This window comes from Gigantopelta aegis, chromosome 10 (assembly GCF_016097555.1).
Source record: "Gigantopelta aegis isolate Gae_Host chromosome 10, Gae_host_genome, whole genome shotgun sequence".
Classification (NCBI taxonomy): Eukaryota; Metazoa; Mollusca; class Gastropoda; order Neomphalida; family Peltospiridae; genus Gigantopelta; species Gigantopelta aegis.
Genome location: NC_054708.1, coordinates 80,762,690 through 80,783,146, shown reverse-complemented (window position 1 = coordinate 80,783,146; position 20,457 = coordinate 80,762,690). Strand labels below are relative to the sequence as shown.

At 40.1% G+C, this 20,457-nt stretch overlaps 2 protein-coding genes across 2 annotated transcripts; one reads left to right on the top strand and one right to left on the bottom strand.

Moving 5' to 3' along the window:
• On the top strand, positions 1 to 11,520 carry LOC121384333 (N-acetyllactosaminide beta-1,6-N-acetylglucosaminyl-transferase-like). The gene is made up of 3 exons (XM_041514681.1): positions 1 to 795; positions 6,017 to 6,246; positions 10,384 to 11,520. Exons 1-3 carry the CDS (start codon positions 5 to 7, stop codon positions 10,713 to 10,715), a joined length of 1,353 nt encoding a protein of 450 aa, XP_041370615.1. The 5' UTR covers positions 1 to 4; the 3' UTR covers positions 10,716 to 11,520.
• On the bottom strand, positions 11,511 to 19,495 carry LOC121384334. The gene is made up of 6 exons (XM_041514682.1): positions 19,161 to 19,495; positions 18,572 to 18,661; positions 15,600 to 15,683; positions 14,746 to 14,832; positions 13,092 to 13,288; positions 11,511 to 11,766 (listed from the first exon to the last, which is right to left on the bottom strand). The coding sequence occupies exons 1-6, from the start codon at positions 19,482 to 19,484 to the stop codon at positions 11,511 to 11,513; spliced, it is 1,038 nt and encodes a 345-aa protein (XP_041370616.1). The 5' UTR covers positions 19,485 to 19,495.
• Between the last annotated feature and the right edge of the window lie 962 nt (positions 19,496 to 20,457).

Below are 20,457 nucleotides of genomic sequence, written 5' to 3'. Positions count from 1 at the left end.
CACCATGGCACTTTCGTCCATCGTGGTTGTCATATTGCATATGGGTTACAACCCCTGGCACTCAAAACGACTCGGTCGGACGTCATTGACGGAGGAATTTACATACGGAAAAGAGCTGTATGGTTGGTCTGATCTTCCTCGTAGGAATCTGTCGACTGGAACTGTAAAAGAAACAGAAGAGAATGAGCCAGAATTCAGGAGCCAGAGGAACCGCGAAGACTTTGTCCACCTCAACACCATCTGTCCAGATCTTCTTTCAGGGAACACGATGGCTGTGGAAATAGCCAAGACCATAACACGTTCTGAAATAGTCAACCAGAAGTCGTACGACTTCGACTTTCTAACCTTCGATTGCGAGGACTTCAGAACCAGACAGGACTACATAATGACGTCATCACGAGAGGAACTAGATTTCCCTCTGGCCTTCAGCATCGTCGTGTACAAAGACGTTGTGCAGTTCGAGAGGCTGCTCCGAGCGATCTACCGACCCCACAACTACTACTGTATCCACGTGGACGTCAAGGCAGCCGCGTCTACCCACCGAGCCGTGGGGCTGATCTCCGAGTGTCTGGAGCATGTGCTGGTCGTACAGCGACCCGTGGCCGTCACGTGGGGCAAGTTCAGTGTGCTGGAGGCGGACCTGCTGTGTATGAGGGAGCTGCTGAGACACGGACCATGGAGATATTTCATCAACCTGACGGGCCAAGAGTACCCGCTCAAGACCAACCGGGAAATCGTCAACATTCTCAACATATTTAAAGGAGCCAACAACGTTGACGTTTCGGCTAAGCACAGGTGAGAGGGTTAATTATTATCCATATGGCTCAACATAACCGAGTTAATAATAATCATACGAAGCACACATGTAATAACAAGTGTAATGACGTAATTTTGGAAAGCGACGACGTTATTTCTCCAGTCCTAGCTCAGACTGTGCATTTGAAATATGACGTCATTTCGTCGTCACCTTCTAGTTGTGGCTGAAACATTTTGAGTTGGGTCTTGTTATTCATAAAGAAACCAACAATTATAATATGAATAATAAAGAAATTATTACACTCGCGTGTGAGTTGTACTGGTTTTACAAAACTCGTATCAGGATTCATGTATTACCCTCGGTCTCGCTCGGGCAATACAAAAACCTGACACTCATTTCGTAAATTCAGTACGACACACAAGCTCATATAATAATCTCTATTTATGTATATACAATTTTATATACATTTTAAAATGGTGTATACAGCTTTAAATAAACTCCGCGGAACACCGGGTATGACTAAACACGTATGTAGATTTGGAAACCAGCCTTAATGATATGTAGTGTTTAAGCCGTTGAAGTTAAGGCTTGTGGATACTGGGTTCGCACTGGATTAACTGAATAATTGAAATATGTAAGGTCACTACACCGACATTTCTCACACAGAGTCGTGGTCAGGGTTAGGGTCAAAGCCAGGATGCATGGTAGTCTAGTGGGATTTCTGAAAAAAGGCCCTATATAAGAATCAAGGAGCATTTTAGGGTAAAAGTTAGGACCAGACGTTTTAGCATAATTCAGGTATGCTGAATCCGAGAAACCCGGTTCTTAAACGAAATTTAAAGTTTTTGACCATCTAATTTGCATAAAGAAAATGGTCACCAAATTGCCAATTTTGGACACTTGTTGAACTATTTTCTGCAATAACTCTGTAACCAGGCAAGTAAAAATGACAAATCAAGTGTCTATATCTATGTTTTTAGGGTCAGAGAGTAGGATTAAGACATTTCTGAAGTAACATGTGGTACACAATACTAATAAATATGCAAATTAGCGGCCACAATTATAGCGACATCATTTTTCTCCAATATCTCTGTAACTAGGCAAGCAAACATGACAAATGAGTGTTTATACCTATGTTTCGAGGGTCCGAAAATGTTATCAGTGATAAACCAGATACTTTATTGTGTAAATTAGCTACCAATGAAAGAAAGAAAGAAATGTTTTATTTAACGACGCACTCAACACATTTTATTTACGGTTATATGGCGACAGACATATGGTTAAGGACCACACAGATTTTGAGAGGAAACCCGCTGTCGCCACTACATGGGCTACTCTTCCGATTAGCAGCAAGGGATCTTTTATTTGCGCTTCCCACAGGCAGGATAGCACAAACCATGGCCTTTGTTGAACCAGTTATGGATCACTGGTCGGTGAAAGTGGTTTACACCTACCCATTGAGCCTTGCGGAGCACTCACTCAGGGTTTGGAGTCGGTATCTGGATTAAAAATCCCATGCCTCGACTGGGATCCGAACCCAGTACCTACCAGCCTGTAGACCGATGGCCTGCCACGACGTCATCGAGGCCGGTCTAGCTACCAATGAATATAACAATCCATGCATCAATACTAAGGTTCCCAACTTTACCCCAAAATACTTCTTGATGCTTATGCAAGCATGACGGGGCAGTAGGTCTCACTCAGAAATGCCTCATCCTGAAGTCTAGTAGAATAAACTGTTTGTTGGACTAGACCATATTCATACAACGAGTTTGGACATCACTCTGTTGCTGATATGCATACATTGCTGTACATCGTAGTCCGGATTTGCGGCATGTGCAACGACGCATCCTGCATTGCTTCTGGTATGCACACGAAATCATTTCCAGGCAACTTTCTGGAATCGGACTCAATGACATCAGAATGGGCTGTAGCCCTAAATCACCATCTTTCCATCTCATGTCCGCGGGTGCAGGAAGCTCAGGTACGGCACAGTGATAATTTCTCTAAACCATTGTTTGATAGTGTACTAGCATCAAATGGAAACGGAGAGCATCACTTGTCGGTGACATTGCTTCTGGTTTACCAGTCTTGGAGAACAGTATATGCCTTGCTGCATGAGTCGGTTTTGTGCACATCATATATTCTGCAGACAAACGTTTCTGACGATCGAATGGTCTCCACTGTGAGTTCACCGATTCCCAAGTTTATGAGCAATTGATGGTGCCCTTTGAAGACTTTCCATGATGACCTTTTGGTGTGATATGCGATGTAGGACGTAGTGTAGCACCCGGTTAATGCATGAAATGTAACAGAATTGTGGCTGAATCTCTAGATAGGTTGTTGAAAACCACATCAATGGGTATATATCGCCTTTTTGTGGTGGTATCAGACATCATCCAGAGGTATTCAAAAGCACGAGAACATCGATGTCCCTTGATGATACAACAACTGTATTGAACTGGCTGTGCACAGCATGTAATACCAACCTAGTGTCAGCTTCTTCATGTGTGGCTCTCAGTTGAGTCAAATCAGTGGTTGTCTTTGATGGCCAAACCTCAAGTTCCTCTCTGAATCCCCCGGCAACTACAATCTCCTTATCATCAGGTGCTTAAGAACACAATTTCTCAGACAGGAAACGTGCAAGATCAACTTTATTATCAGGGAGCGACAGAAAGTTTGTCCAGTGTTTTGGAAGAGGCACACCACAAACTGATTGGCCGAGCTGATTTCGTGTGTCGTGTCCTGCTAGCACCCTTGACTGTCTCTTCTCTATATTTGTCGAACACAACGTCTACCCGTTAATAGTTAGAACCTGCCTTCAGTACTGCTCTTACGTATGTGTCGGTGACTGCAGTGTCAGGCTTTCCCAGAGCAACCACCAGTGCTTGTCCATCAATCATGAGGCAAGACGATGAGTCGTGAGGTCCAATAGCTTCAGGACAGACTATGTCTTCAGTTAACTTATCTGCCAGTACGGTCTTGTTTCCAGTGCGGAGTGTACCATTCATTTCAGCAAGTGATACAGGAACTGGCAGAAGCTCATGCTTTAGAACAGCTGACAAGTCAACTGGACGACCTGCCTCATAGGCAGTAACAAGCCATTGGAGGACATGTATGTCTGCCTTCAGGATAGTTTTCTTGTCTTTATCTTTAGTGTCTTTGACCACTTCATACAGAGATGTAAATGTTTTGGCAGTGTAGGGACACATGTATTGGGACATCTGGCTAGTACAACCATCCTCTCCTCAACGAATGTATTTACTTCTTCTTGTCTGAGTTCTTTGACACAAAGTAAAATTTTTTGGACTGCCTCTGTTGCTAGGTCTTTTGTGGCGAGAGTTTGCAATGACCCTGGTGAAACTGATGCAAATACCTTGAATCCCTGGAAGGCTGAGAGCAATGCCATCTCGTCGTCGTTGTCCCGCTTTTGTCATGCTTTGTAAGCTTCATTGTGAACATGTGTACTGAGTAACCAGGAATCAAAATGTACTATATTATGCGTAGCACCTTAATCACTTTGAGTAACCTAATAATGAGTAATGAGTATTTTCTTGTTACTCAAAATGGGTATGGCATGTGACTCAATACTTGACTCATCTGGTGGATAGCTCTATAAGTAGCCTAATTACTCAGTTTGAGTAACCTGGCTAATTCAAGTCAATCAAATCCCAATGGGTAACCAGTGTTATGGTCCGCTGTAAAGCGAGGAAAGGTTTCAAAGTTGTCATTCAACATAAAAATAACTAGACTTTTGGGGCTGTATTGATTACAGTGCATCAGATGGGAAACTTGTTTCAGTGAATTGCCTGGGGAAAATACTTTCTCAAACCCTTGGGTTACTCAGAGATAACTCTAGGATTACCCAAGGGTTAACCCCGAGTTAATTTCAACTTTGGGTTCTAGTTGGATTAACAGCAGGTTAACTATAAGTTAACTCAACCATAACTCAATCCTGCCAAACTCAAGATTTGACCTCACCCACTCTCTGACCCTCAAAACATAGGTCTAGGCACTTCGTTTGTCATGTTTGCTTGTCTGGTTACAGAGATATTGGAGAAAATTATTTTTCTGTAATGGCGGCCGCTAATTTGCATATTTAAGAGTTGGCTTACCATTGATTACTTTAAAAATCACATTAATCACATTCTCTGACCCTCAAAACATAGGTATAGACACTTCATTTGTCATTTTTGCTTGTCTGGTTACAGAGTTATTGCAGAAAATGGTCCAGGAAGTGTCCAAAATTGGCAATTTGGCAGCCATTTTGTTTATGCAAATTAGACGGACAAAAACTTGGGAACTGGGTTTATTGGATTCAGCATACCTATATTATGCTAAAAAGTCTGGGTTCCCAACTTTTACCTGAAATGCTCCTAACATTCACATTTTTCAGAAATCCCACTAGACTATAGTCCCTCCATACTTTTATCATGGAAACAGGTGTCAACAGATACTACACTGTCTCCTGAGAATCGGTAACAGTAACCTAAATGGCCATACATTTAAACGTCACATTGAAGACAATCCTAAATGTGATTGTGTACATCCTATTGAAGATGCAAAACATTTCCTATGTCATTGTCCACTTTTTAGGGTGCATCGCAATACCCATTTACAAAAAATATCTACATCTCAACTATAATACGTTATTATTTGGTGATCCATAGTTAACAACCTAAGAAAATACAGACATCAGTACAGGAGTTTATTGCAATCAGTAAACGTTTTGAAACTTAATAGCTGTTCGTTTCTCTGTCAATCTGGGTTTCTTCTCTCTTCTTTGATGTTTGTCCCTCTACTCTACTTCTTTGTTTACTGTTTTTCTTTAATCTGAAGTCAATTCTGTATCATAACTGATTACTTTATATTTAGTTATCCATAGCTGCTGTTACTACTTCATTCAGTTATGTATATGCTACCATGACCCGTCATCTTGTTTACATGAATGTATCTGTTTCGGAATACGAGGAAAGGACCTAATAAAGAGTTATGCCTGTCGACCAATCCCTACCGTCATGTAAAAGACGAAATAAAATAATATTGTTCGTTTTATTCAGTCCGCTCATTAGGCCATCCTCTATGACGTAGTTTGAAGTCCTTGGATATCGCTATTTGGGGTGGATTCTCTATCAACTAACCATTAACCACTGAAGTTTGTGCCAAGAAGAACGTGTTTGATAAATTCAAATTAGTTTAAAATAGTTATGTAATTTAGAGTTTTGTTTTGGCGATTGAGGAATGTCTCTTGACTTACAGATACTGGTTCCTCCTTCGATGGAAGAGGGCGTGGCCTCCGCCTCACGGAATTCGCCCTTTCAAGGGCAACGTGCACGTGTTTGTTAATCGAGACTTTGTCGAGTACGCTATTCACAGTCGGGTAGCGAAGGATTTCACAGAGTGGCTCAAACGGACTGGAATTCCAGACGAGACGTTCTTCTCGTCACTCAACCACAACCCACACCTCAACATTCCTGGATCCTACACTGGTGAGGAACAACAGGGCAGTATATAATAGCTGAAAAGAACAGTTGCTTACCCAAAACATCTGCGAAAAATACGAAAGTGCCCTTTCAGTTTCACCAATAGCCGATGATTAATAAGTGAAGGTGCTCTAATGGTGTCGTTAAACAAAACAAACGAAACTTAACTTCGAGAGATATGGCCGAATAATTCATATCCCGCCCCTCTATATCTACTGGAAATAATAAACAATGAATTAATTACACAAGGAAAGAAAAACCCCAAACATCCCCGCCACTTTGTTTAATAAACGGCTGGTGTGATGTGGGTATCGATGGATCACGCTTGCCCCCCACAGTGTTAAAATTATAGTCATGTCTGACACTACATCGGATTCAACATCATGAATAAAGCTTACTTATTTCTAGTGTTAATATTAACAAAATTTAGTATTAATATTAATGTTAATTTAAAGTTACAATCTCTGGTTACCATATTATAACATCATGTAAAAATATGAAATACAAGCTCAAATGCAATTTAAAAAAAATTCGTATGTGTTCGCTATGAACGGAGATCGTCAAAAGTATACGCTCAATTCGTCGCCTGTGCCGCTATTGCTCAGCTAATGGGGCGATCACACTGGCCCGAATGAGCTTCCGTTTGTTTTCCGTATACGAAAGTGGTGTGATTTTTTAAACTGGCCGAATGTCTCTCCGAATGTGTTTTCCCCAGTGTATCACCGAATGCTTTCCGTTTGTTTTCCGAATGTTTTCAGTATGGTTTCAGAATGCTTTCAGAATAGACCGAATACTTCCCGCATGTTGACTTCGAAAGGTTTCCTTTCCGAACGCTTTCCGTATGCTTTCCGAATGCTTTCAGAACACGGCGAATCGATCTAGAATGGACCAAACTCTTTCCGCATGCTTTCCCTCAAGGGTTCGGAAAGCGTTCGGAAAGGGTTCGTCATGTTCTATGTCCATTCTGGGTGTTCGGAAAGCATACGGAACATACTGTGCATTCTGGAAGTGTACGAGCAGTTCGGAAAATGTTCTGAAAGAATACTGGAAGGGTTCTGGCTATTCGTTATACATTCGGCGGCATAAATGAAAAAGAATCCGGAAAGGATACTGAAAACGTTCGGAAAGCATTCGTCATGTTCTAGGTCCATTCGGGGTGTTCGGAAAGTATACGGAACCCAGCACCTCCAAATTGTCATTCCGAATGCACCAAGAACTAGACGCATGCTTCCCGAACGTTTTCCGTAAATGCCGTATGCTCCTAGAATGCTTCCCGAATACTTCTCGAATACACATGGACGCCACATTCGGATGATCGATGAACATTATTTTGAACATGCACAACAAATTTTTGGAGCTACCGAATGCCGTTCCGTATGCATCCGTACGGAGCCGAACAGCCAGTATGCTCCTAGAACACACCGAATGCTTCCCGAATATGATCCGTTCGCTCCCCGAACACCCAAATTCCTATTCGGAAAACAAACGGAATGGCATTCGGGCCAGTGTGATCGGGCCATAATGGGGCGATCACACTGGCCCGAATGAGCTTCCGTTTGTTTTCCGTATACGAAAGTGGTGTGATTTTTTGAACTGGCCGAATGTCCCTCCGAATGTGTTTTCCCCAATGTATCACCGAATGCTTTCCGTTTGTTTTCCGAATGTTTTCAGTATGGTTTCAGAATGCTTTCAGAATAGACCGAATACTTCCCGCATGTTGACTTCGAAAGGTTTCCTTTCCGAACGCTTTCCGTATGCTTTCCGAATGCTTTCAGAACACGGCGAATCGACCTAGAATGGACCGAACTCTTTCCGCATGCTTTCCGCAAGGGTTCGGAAAGGGTTCGTCGTGTTCTATGTCCATTCGGGGTGTTCGGAAAGCATACGGAACATACTGTGCATTCTGGAAGTGTACGAGCAGTTCGGAAAATGTTCTGAAAGAATACTGGAAGGGTTCTGGCTATTCGTTATACATTCGGCGACATAAATGAAAAAAAAAATCCTGAAAGGATACTGAAAACGTTCGGAAAGCATTCGTCATGTTCTAGGTCCATTCGGGGTGTTCGGAAAGCATACGGAACCCAGCACCTCCAAATTTTCATTCCGAATGCACCAAGAACTAGACGCATGCTTCCCGAACGTTTTCCGTACATGCCGTATGCTCCTAGAATGCTTCCCGAATACTTCCCGAATACACATGGACGCCACATTCGGATGGTCGATGAAAATTATTTTGAACATGCACAACAAATTTTTGGAGCTACCGAATACCGTTCCGTATGCATCCGTACGGAGCCGAACAGCCATTATGCTCCTAGAACACACCGAATGCTTCCCGAATATGATCCGTTCGCTCCCCGAACACCCAAATTCCTATTCGGAAAACAAACGGAATGGCATTCGGGCCAGTGTGATCGGGCCATAAGGACAAACGACAGCCTGTTCAATTAACACGTGCGTTTGCCGATTTCAAATTGTAGGGTTCGTCTCAAAAAATTAAATGAGAAATTTTGCGCTGTACGAAGAACGTTCGGTTGCTGATACGGTACTAGAGTCTTTCGTTAAAACCGGTTTGATCTTGACAATGTATTATCGACAATCGTACCTTCCCATTTCAGAATTAATATTTTATAAAATGTTAGTAGAATTTTTAAAGTTTAGTTTATATACTAGTAACACACTGATCATGTATATATTTTAAAAATAAAATATACTAAAGTAGACAATGAACGTTTTCACTTCTTAATTATACGTGTGTTAAAATCGACAAATTCAAATAAATATTCTTTCGTTTGGAAAGGGTAAAGTTAGTTTTTTATGTGTTTATTTATTTATTTATTTTTGTTTTGTTTAACGACATCAATTGGATGTCAAACATTTGGTAATTTTGACATATAATCTTAGAGAGGAATCGGGTGCATATGCAGGGGGAGGGTGTTGGAGGTCGAAACCCTTACCTGCCCAAGCTTAAAAAAATTGAAATATATTTTCTGGGGGAGCATGGCCCCATATAAAGTTCGCTCAACACAGTCTATAACCCCAATCCCGCTGAAATCCCTACATTTTGTTTTTTTTAGCAAAGGATCGTTTATATGTACCATCCCACAGACAGGATATCACATACCATGGCCTTTTATATACCCGCCGATGGGGATCGATCCTAGACTGACCGCGCATTTCCAAAAAACACCTTTTTACGTCTAAGTAATAATAACATATAGTCTTCAAAAATGTTACGTAAATCGAACATACCGCCCTCTTTCTCCACCCATAGAGCGTTACGTAATTATTAACGCTCCCTTACATTTTTAGCGTATGCTAACCGCTGGCCACTGTCAAAATTTCCAGGCAAATCCCCCACCGACCCCTGGGGATGAATTGTACCATACCTCTATGGATATAAATATATTTTGGAGATATGAGACGACCCCTCGATCAAGACAGTTCAATTTGTTCACAATCACGTGAGAAGCTCAGCGCCAGCGCAAATAACGTAAAGTCCCAGTTCTACTGGCGTCTCGCTAAATGAAGAAAAACAAAGCTGACAAATGCGTTTGTAGTTGACCTAGATAATGTAGATAAGCGAGCATTGCGAAACTATAGCGATGTGGCGGACCTTTTATGTACCAAACAGAATTGAATCATCTATTCTATATGCTTAAATAATAAAACATATTCCAGACACTGCAGCTTTAATATATGCTAAGACCCCAAACAGCCGTATTTTAAACGTTCGTTTCGTTTCCTCGCGTCAATCTAACATTTTGTACGTTTTTTCTGTTCAATGTATATTATAATTATGACAACTGATCAGGGAATGAACGATAGGTTACTTTCAAAAAACCTTAAATTAGCATGGTGACCTTTTAGAGGCGATCTGTACGCTGCCAACATTGTCCACGCTCTCTCTCTCTCTCTCTCTCTCTCTCTCTCTCTCTCTCTCTCTCTCTCTCTCTCTCTCTCTCTCTCTCTCTCTCTCTCTCTCTCTATATATATATATATATATATATATATGTTTTCTATGGTACCAATCTTTCAGTCAGCCCATAACTCCCACAAAATTGTCCATTCGCCCTTAGCATCCTCGATGTTGTCAATTTAGGGTGTTAACCTGCCAACTAAATACTGCTGTTTTTCTCCCAGGACTTGCGGATACGGACAAGAGGAGAAAACCGTACATCGCTCGTTTTAAGAACTGGAGATTCGGCCCGTCGAGCTGGCCGTGTCATGGGAGGCGAGTTCGCTATATTTGTATCTTTGGCGTGAGTGATCTCCCTTTACTAACGTCACGTCCGGAGTTATTCGCCAATAAATTCCACTGGCGTTATCAACCATTGGCGCTCGACTGTCTGGACTGGTGGCACCGTAACAAAATTCTGGCTGAGAATAGCGGGCGAAGTGATTTCAACGACACATACTATAGAACAATACCTTATATAAATTCTGATGCAATTGTGCCTCTTTATAATGCATGACGTATTGTAGCTACTTTCTTTGGTTAGTTTGAAATACATGATCCAAGTGGGCCGTCTGTGGTGTTGGTAATCAGAGGCATGGGCATGGAAAATATTGACAATTAGTGTGGGGGAATAAATGTCTTAACCGTTTAACTGTCAAGGGGGGGGGGGGGGGGGGCACTCAATAATATTCAGAGATGAGGGCAATGCCAGGGGCCTGAAGGGCGCGGCCCAGAGTGGGGAAACAAATACTTTTCTGAAACTACTTAACCAATACCAACAATGTTTTTCGAAGCTTGTCTGGCATATTGAGAAACCAATGTGTGAATTTGACTAGCATGTTTATAATGACACATCTGTATGGTTACCTCTTACCATTAGATTATTAAATAGACAAAATTAATATACTGTGGTGACAATTTTACATCCGTGAAAAAGTGTTAACACTACATAATGAAATGGAAATAGGTTACAGAGGTTTAAGCGTAGTAAAACAATATATAATTACGTTCGTATGTGTGTATATATGTATGAACAAGTCGCTAAGTAAATATGTGTAAAATTTGAAACATCCCCATCCGTCAATCCGCACAATCGCACAAAAACAAGAAAATCAACAAAAGAAAACAAAACTCGAAGTATATCTTCAAACTGACTCTATTTTTTGTGTATGTTTTTATTATTGTTATTATTATCATTATTATTATTCGCCTAAATGATTAACCATTATTGTGTAATGTTACAGGCACGGGCAGTTTAAATAGCTTTTTTATTTTTTTAAAGAAATCATATTTCAAAATAAACTGGACAATTTTAAGCGTAAGCTGCCATTGTTCCATTCATATAAGTTTCCTCAAATCGTTTGGTATACATGAGAAAGGTTCGGGCCCCGTCACAGATGGACTTGATGAGGCCATGGAAGAAGAGACTCATGAGCTGTTCGTGGTCCATTGACTTTATTACATGCTGTAGTCCAACCATGTCGCCTGACTGGAACATGTGCATAGCAGCAACGTGGTCTGGGCTTGACAAGGGGTCGTCACCGTCAGACATAGGTAAGCTGAAAAATCTGAAACAAAATGGATTATTTGTAACAATAACAACTTACAGACCGTTAGACATAGTAGAAGCATTTTGTATTTAAGAACTACGGTGTATTTGTGGATATCTGCAATTTTGTAATCTATTGTTTCTAGTCCCATAAAGTATCATATGTATATGTCGTTTGTTATATCTAAATCTTATTTCAATTCCAACCGGAGGGGGCTATAGGTTTCATATCCGCCCTTAATCTGTCTGTCTGTCTGTCTGTCTATTCCACATAGTTTTCCAGATGTTTTGTTTTTATAGTGCCTTGATATACTGAGATGAAAGTTCGTGTATAGTTTTATCATATACTGTTACAGATCAAGTTTGACTTTCGTGGCGATTTACCTATTTTTGACAGAGTGATGGCCCTTAAACGTAGATCCGAACATTGGTTTTCGGGATTTTGTTTTTGTAATGCCTCAAGATACTGAACTGAAATTTTGTGTATAGCTTTATCATGTTCTGTTACAAATCAAGGTTGACTTCCATGGCAATGTACCCCTTTTCACAAAGTTATGACCGATGAACTTAGGAGAAATAAAAATTAGTTTTTGGATGTTTTTTGCAATGCCTGAAGATATTGAGATGAAATTTTGTATGTAGTTTTTATCATGTACTGTTACAGATCATGGCAATTTATCCATTTTTCACAGAGTTATGGCCCTTGAATTTAGAACATATGAAAATGTGTTGGACTCGGTAGAGGACATATATTGCTTTAACAGTACTCTTAGAATGCTTGTACATATAAAGTCATGAGCCCAAATACAAGTACAGATATATTGACGTTTGGGACTAGATAGCCGAGTTGCGTGTCCACTGTCCCGGGCAGCACCCCTTGATCTTAATCTAACAAGTAACCATTAACCCACCATCGTGGACAAACATTCCAGATAGCTGGGGTGTGTCTTGGACAGTGTGCTTGAACCATAATTGGTGGTCGTGTTATAGAAATCGAGGCCGTTATATTTTGATATTTGTGGCGCGGGTGATCTCCCTTTATTAACGTCACGTCTAGCTATTCGCCAAACAATTCCACTGGCATTTTCAACCATTGGGTCAACACTGCCTGGAGTAGTGGCATAACAATGAAATACATGGAATCAAGGGTGGGTCAAAGGGAGGGACCAGGGGCACCTATCCCTCTCCTAAAAGATTAAAGTCCTTTTTTTTAACAATTTGTTTAAAAGTTTCATTGAAGTGCCCTTTTCAGGGAATTGACAAATGTGCCCTTTTGCCTCTGGTCTCCTCCTTATAATATGTCCTGGGTCTGCCCTTGTGAAAAACGATGAGAAATGAAAATACCGCGATACTAGAGTAGAACCCTCTTTGCACTTGCACATCTTCAGCATCTGGGTGGTGAGGTGGATGCTGAGGTTGCGTTTCTTCACGTCCACCGTCTTCATCAGCTCGTGGATGTCCTCCATTGTCTCCCGCTTCTCAAGCAGCATCTTGTACTTCTTAAATTCCTCCATGTCACCAGCTGTCCAGTGTACATTCATCTTATTGCAAGAAAGAGAAGAAAAAAAAGAAGAGTTTTGGGGGTTTTTTGGTTCATGTCAAAGCTGTTATTTGGTGTTTAATAAATGCGTGTCATAGTTTGCTTTGATTCATGAATTCCAGATCGTTCAACGTTAATGTGTTCGATATGATCCCCAAATAATACTAATGTGCAACAGTTAAATATTTAATGGATGGAAAACGAAAATAGCCGTTCAGTTAGAGAGAGAGGAAAAATGAGCTACAAGGCAAATAGTTAACGCAATCCTGGAAACTGTATTTTGGGCGATCACACATGAAAACCAATACACATAAGGAAGAACTATGGAACGTCTTCGACTGATACACTATCGTGTGTGAGAACCTCTTGTCACAATAATAACATGGTATCGTCGTTTCATGCTCTTAATTAGTCTTTGAACTTCCATTTGTGGAAAATCGTTCAATTCCTCCAACAATGCAGTCTGTTGCAGGACCTGGCGGTGTGAAATAGTTACCTGTAGCATGTGCTCTACACCTGTTCAATTGGAATGAGGTTCGGAGACTGAGCTGGCCATCTCATTCGTACTATGGTTTCCTGTTGACGAAGTGAACATCCCAAGCACAGTGTAGACATATATCGCTGTCCATGAGGATGAAACCATGACCTATAACACCCGTGTATGGTGGAACTTAGGGATCCAGTATTTCATTCCTGTAACAAATACCTGTCATTCTTTCTATGAGCCTTCATTTGGAGATTGGTTTTACCAAACCAGCTAATACTTCCTCAGACCATCACCCACCACCACCATAGCGGTCATGATCATCAATTTAGGCATGATATTGTTCACCAACCCTTTTGCATATATTGGAACGACGACCAGTGAAGTCTACATACCTAGATTAAAAGGTAACGTTTTTCCGTGATAAATAAAATATATGATCCTCGACACTTGGGGAGGGAGAGAAAGAAAAGACGAAGCTACGCTAATATCACACTGACTACTATCAATTCATCGATCGATAACACCACGCGTTACACCTCATCCCAGCGCTCCACCAATGGTAAACATCTCATCATAGGACAGAGAAATATGTGAAAACGTTCGAACACATTAACAGTTAAATACACTGGCATGAACAGAGTGTGAGGGGTAAGTTAGGCCCCAGTTAGTGTACAGCTTACTACTTATTTTGTTTCAGAGGTGACGGTGTGAATGGGTATGGTATTTATTGCAAGGGGATCAGAAATGCTCGTTTGTCCACCTCGATACCTGGCAAACCAAACATCAAATTTTACATATTGTCAAATTCTGTCCTTTAGCAACTGTATTTCATTATATTATATTACTAAATAGCTTGGAAAACTAATTTTATATTATTTTTACTTAACTCTGTTAACTGAAATAAGTTATAGATCGTCGTTTTGATGTTTTTATTTTTGTATGTTTAATTATTGTTAACTGTTTTATCACACCTCTTTCATTCCATGCATATAGTCGTGCGCCATTTGCATCTTCTTAAATTTCATCCACATGTCCATCATGCCTTTCTTCTGATCCGACTGAAAACAAACAAAACATTGTAATAATAGTTGATACTCTATCATAGCTAAGATTCCATATGCATGAACTCCCACCCACCCCAAATCCTTCCCTGTCCTGGACGGAAGGAGCCGGTGAAAGTCGACACCTGCGCCCACGACAGGCGTGCGCTACAACAGCTTGCTCTGAATGTGCACGTTAAGCCCTATGACTTGACCTGATATGCATCATATTCTATCACAGCTAAGATTCCATATGCATGAAACCTTTCTAAAAGGTTGATACTCTACCATAGCTAAGATTCGGTATGTATGAAAGCTTTCTAAAAGGTTTATACTCTACCATAGCTAAGATTTCATAGACATGAAACCTTTCTAAATGGTTGATACTCTATCACAGCTAAGATTCCATATGCATGAAACCTTTCTAAAAGGTTGATACTCTACCATAGCTAAGATTCCATATGTATAAAAGCTTTCTAAAAGGTTGATGCCATATCATAGCTAAGATTACATAGACATGAAACCTTTCTAAATGGTTGATACTCTATCATAGCTAAGATTCCATATGCATAAACTCTTTCTAAAAGGTTGATACTAAATCAGAGCTGAGATTCCATAGACATGAAACCTTTCTGAAAGGTGGACTTTGTTTCAAAAGGAACGAATTCTGAAGATATAGTGATAGTTTGCTGGCGATATGTACCCTACTAACATTGCCTATATTGTTTCTATCCCTGGCTTCTTTATTTATGCCTTTCTATCTTTACCAAGGCTCACAGACGTACCTCTTTCTGTTTATGCATGTAGTCATGAACCATCTGCATCTTGTTGAATTTCATCCACATTTCCATCTTAGAGTCCTTGTCAGCCTACAACAAACAACAAAGTCAATACCTGTTTTCGTTTGCTTTTCGGGTGGTGGTGGGATGGTCTATGTTTGTTTGTTGTTGGTTTTCTTTTTTGTAAATAATTTCAGTTTGGGTTGACGTAAGAAGAAAAGTAAATCTGTTTTGGAAATAAAAAAAATAAAAAAAACCCCAAACAAACAAACAAACAACAAATATAATTAAAATTAGCTCCACTATGACATGTGGATCTAACAGCAGCCTGTTGGAGTTCTCATGTCCAGTTGACCTTTCATTCGACCAATCAAAACCCGTGATAGTATAGCCATAAAATCTATTTATTCTATTGCACAATGCAGAGTTTATTACTGCACTTTTACCACCGTCTTTTAATGTTGAAATAGGCCAACAAGTTCGCCTATTGCTGAAGCGGCAATCTAATTGAATTGGAACTCGGCTATATGCACCACGACCGAAACAGCCAAGGACTGCGTATATAACCTTAATGCAAAATTTAACCCCGTTGCCATAGAAATAAATCAACGTTCGGCCATACAGTGTTAAAATAACTATCATTATGTTAAACACTAGTAATTTAAAATGTACTAAGGTCTCAAAGTTTCTTTTTATACAATCTAAATACATCACCCATTAAAATAAATAATATGGTGGTATATTTAGGACACACACATTTTTTTCTTACTTTTAAAATAGATAATATGTTCAGACCTCAACATCAGTATAACAAGTGGAAATCTCAACTTAAGGCCCACTTTCCATTAACATTATCTGCGCGCGGAAAATGCGCCTGCGTCATCAAAGTACTTTTAAGTTACAAGTAAATATCGATCGACTGTTTTTTCTGCGCATGCTGAATGCACACTCGACTTATTATCTCGAGCTCTTGACTTATTATCTTGAGCGCATTATTGATTATCTCAAGCGCTCGACATTATTTCAAATGCTTGACTTATATTATATAATGCGTTTGACTGATTATCCTCAGTGCTCAACTTATTATGTTAAACTTTTGACTTATTATCACGAGTGCTCGAGTTGCTATCTCAAGTGCTTGACTTATTATCTCAAGTGCTCAACTTATTATCCTTAGTCATTAACTTATTATCTCGAGTGTTCGATTTATTATCTCCAGCACTCGACTTCTGATTCTGCATCAGTACTGTACAGCCAAAAAAGAGAATTGCAAAAGAAAAAGACATTCATGTTGTCTAGAGTTAATATGTTGAGCGCTTGACATAATACATTGATCGCTTGAGAGCTCAAGATCATAAGCTACGTTTTTCCACTAGTTGCAAGGGATCTTTTATATGCACACTCATAGACAGGAAAACAATACCACGGTATCTGACCATTCGTCATGCACTGGATGGAACAAGAAAACTCAATCAGTTGAATGGATCCACCAAGGTGGTTCGATCCTGCGACGTAATCAACCGACTGAGTTAAGCCCCGTCCGCTCCCAGCCAAAACGAGAATTGTAAAAGATAGACATAATAAATCAATAGCACGAGATAATGTTTCCAGTAGCAGCAGGGGATCTTTTATATGCACTTTGATGGGCCTTGGGTATACCAGTCATGGGACACTGGTTGGGACGGGAAAAAACATTCACAAAATAATCCACTGAGGAGATTCATCCCTATAACCAAAGAACCTCAGGTGAGCACTCTACCGATATCTTGATCCCTTGAGATAAGAAGTCGAAATCAAGATAATAAGTCGAGAGTTCGAGATTTTTAAAGTAAGAAAAATATAACTTTGTGTCAAAAGTATACCACTGTAGTTATTGGTAGTCCGTTTAAAAAATACACACACACACCCAGAGAGAGAGAGAGAGAGAGAGAGAGAGAGAGAGAGAGAGAGAGAGAGAGAGAGAGAGAGAGAGAGAGAGAGAGAGAGAGAGAGAGAGAGAGAGAGAGACACTGGTTATAGGTCATGGAATGTTCTTTTCTGTCTGTGGGAAAGTGCATATATAAAAGGTCCCTTGCTGCATTAGAAAAAATGTACCGGGTTTCCTCTGATGACTACGTGTCAGAATTACCACATGTTTGACAATCAATGTGCTATAGTGGTGTCATTAAACAACAACAAAAAAAACGTTTATCTCACCAGACCGATCTCGCATCAAATGCATTAAAATGTTTTATTTTATGAAATAAATAATTGTAATGTAAAATTTAAGATTGATTTAGTTCTTTAAAAAATAAATTGAACACCTGTACTATATATATTGCAGTTGAGCAGTCGCATAACCCAGCCCGTACGTATTGGTATGGTCCGCGGTACGGTGGCCGCATAAATAGTCTCGCTCGATATTTTTAGAATTTGTATGCTCCCAAATAAAATTATAAAAGGCCAATTATGATTGGTCGATATTTAAATTACTAGTTACAGACGACATGTCACCTGGACATGGGAGTCCACGCAATGCTGTTAGGTCTACCAGTAGATCAATAGAACTAATTTTAATCAGATTGAAAAAAAATCCCAACCTATTTTTGTGTGCAATTTAGAAAACAATCGGCTCAGAAATAACCAACATGTAGTGAATTCCACAGTATGAAAACAAGGTGTTCCTTGTGGGAAGGACTATAGGTTTTCATATTTTATTTGCAGCACATAATGAAGCAACACGTGAGAGAAAATAGACCCTCTTCCCTTCCCACCCTCCAACATAAGAAACTAACAATGAAAGCCAAACCCAAGAGTCAATCAAGCAAGCAAAACAAAAGACAAGTATAACAGCAATATATATATAAAGACTACAAAGATAAAAAGAAGAAGAAGCAAAAAGAATTTTTAAAAACATGAATGTCTCGATGACTATTATCAATGTATGCCTGTCACACACACTGGCTATAGGGTGTATTATACTACAGTAAGTACTCTACCTCTTTCTTCCCCTGCATGTAGTCATGGGCCATCTGCATCTTGTTAAACTTCATCCACATTTCCATATCCCAGGCTTTCTTCTCATCTGTCTGCCAAACAGACGAACTACGTTTGTCAAATCGATACAACTTAAAACATAGGAAATTATTAAAATATCCATCCACTAACCAGGTATATCTTATGAGTTCTGTAGGTTCAACAACAACAACAACTTCTTCTTAATAGTTTTACTCCGTCGCTTATTGATATATTTATTTTGTCTTATTCTATGCCGAACGTTGTGCTACTTATCAATACATTCATGATCAGCAAACATGATATATATGTTGAATCAAATGAAGGATACCACAACCCACCCCCGACAAAACAATGATGAAAATTAAGTTCACTGTCTCACCAAACCAACCAAGCAAAAATATTTGACTACTTACTAGCATGTCATGTTAAGATTTTAAGGTACATTAGCGTTAGGTTTTGTATGTTAGTATGTATTACCAGTTTTGCTTTGTTTTGTAAACTGTTTTGTTCTAATGTGCTGCAACGCAAAATCAAATAAACTGAAACTGAAAATCGAAAATTAAAAAATACCTTCTGACTGACCATCTTCATCGTCCACATCATTCTGACGAGCCATTCCTTCTTCTCTCTCTCCGCCTCCTCGTATCTCCTCCTCATCTTCTCCTCCTGCGTCTCCTGGGAGACGGCCATCATCATCATCATCCTGAAGAACTTCTCGTTCTTCTCCTTCTCATCCGCCTCCTGTCGCTCCTTCATCTGACACAGCAGCTTCACCAGCTCCATCATCTTCCTCATCTTCTGCACCTTCTCCCTCATCATCGTGACGTGTTCCATGAACCGCTCAAGCCTCTCTCGTGCCCCTTGCATCTCCTCAATCACCTTCATATACTGCATGTACTCCTCACACTTCCTTTTCGTCTCCTCAAGTTCCTTAACGTGTTCCATGAAGGCCCTGATCTCTTCCATCTTCTTCTTCATCCACATCATCTTCTCCACGTAGGCCTTGAACTGCATCAGTTCCTCGTGCCTCTTCTTTAATTCCTCCATTATGGAGACGCGCTCCATCAGTTTCTCAAACATATCCTTCTGTCGCTGCATGTCGTGGAAGTGGCCGAGCAGGTCGTCGAAGTATTTCTTCTTGCTTTCCATCATCTCGATGTGATGGATGAACTTGAAGAACTCTTCTCTTTTGTCGCTCATGGTGTCCATGTCGTAGTTGTCTCCCATGTAGCCCCATCCCAGAACGACAGGAAGTGACGACAATAGAGTGAAGACAACCCAAAACATTTTTGTTTTTCTGAAATATTTAAACATCGTTCGTTAACAGGCGCGGTTATAGGCTCTCTCTCTCTCTCTCTCTCTCTCTCTCTCTCTCTCTCTCTCTCTCTCTCTCTCTCTCTCTCTCTCTCTCTCTCTCTCTCTCTCTCTCCCCCAAATAAAAACAATCCCACATCCGAGCCTCCTGTGTATGTTAAACATCTTTTTATGGACATACACTTTAATTATTTAGGATATGTCCAGGACAGAATTTAATCTGGACATCAAAAACTAGTTAGGCAAACATAATATTATTAACATCTTTAGGGCGATTTAACAGTGACATGTGTTCATCAGATTCAAATTGAATTCGCCCGTAGTGACTAAAGTTGCGAAAGATAAATAAATAAATAAAATACAACAGCAACAACAATAAAAAAAAATACGAACCCTACTCCTTCCACTCCACTATGCCCACAAAACCCAACAACAACAAACAATCAAACAAAAACAGCAACAAAATCCACAAAACCCACAAAGCACATACTCTTGTTAAATGAAAAATGGCGCGTTTTAAGCACCCAAAACACTAGGTTTGTTTTTTACTATA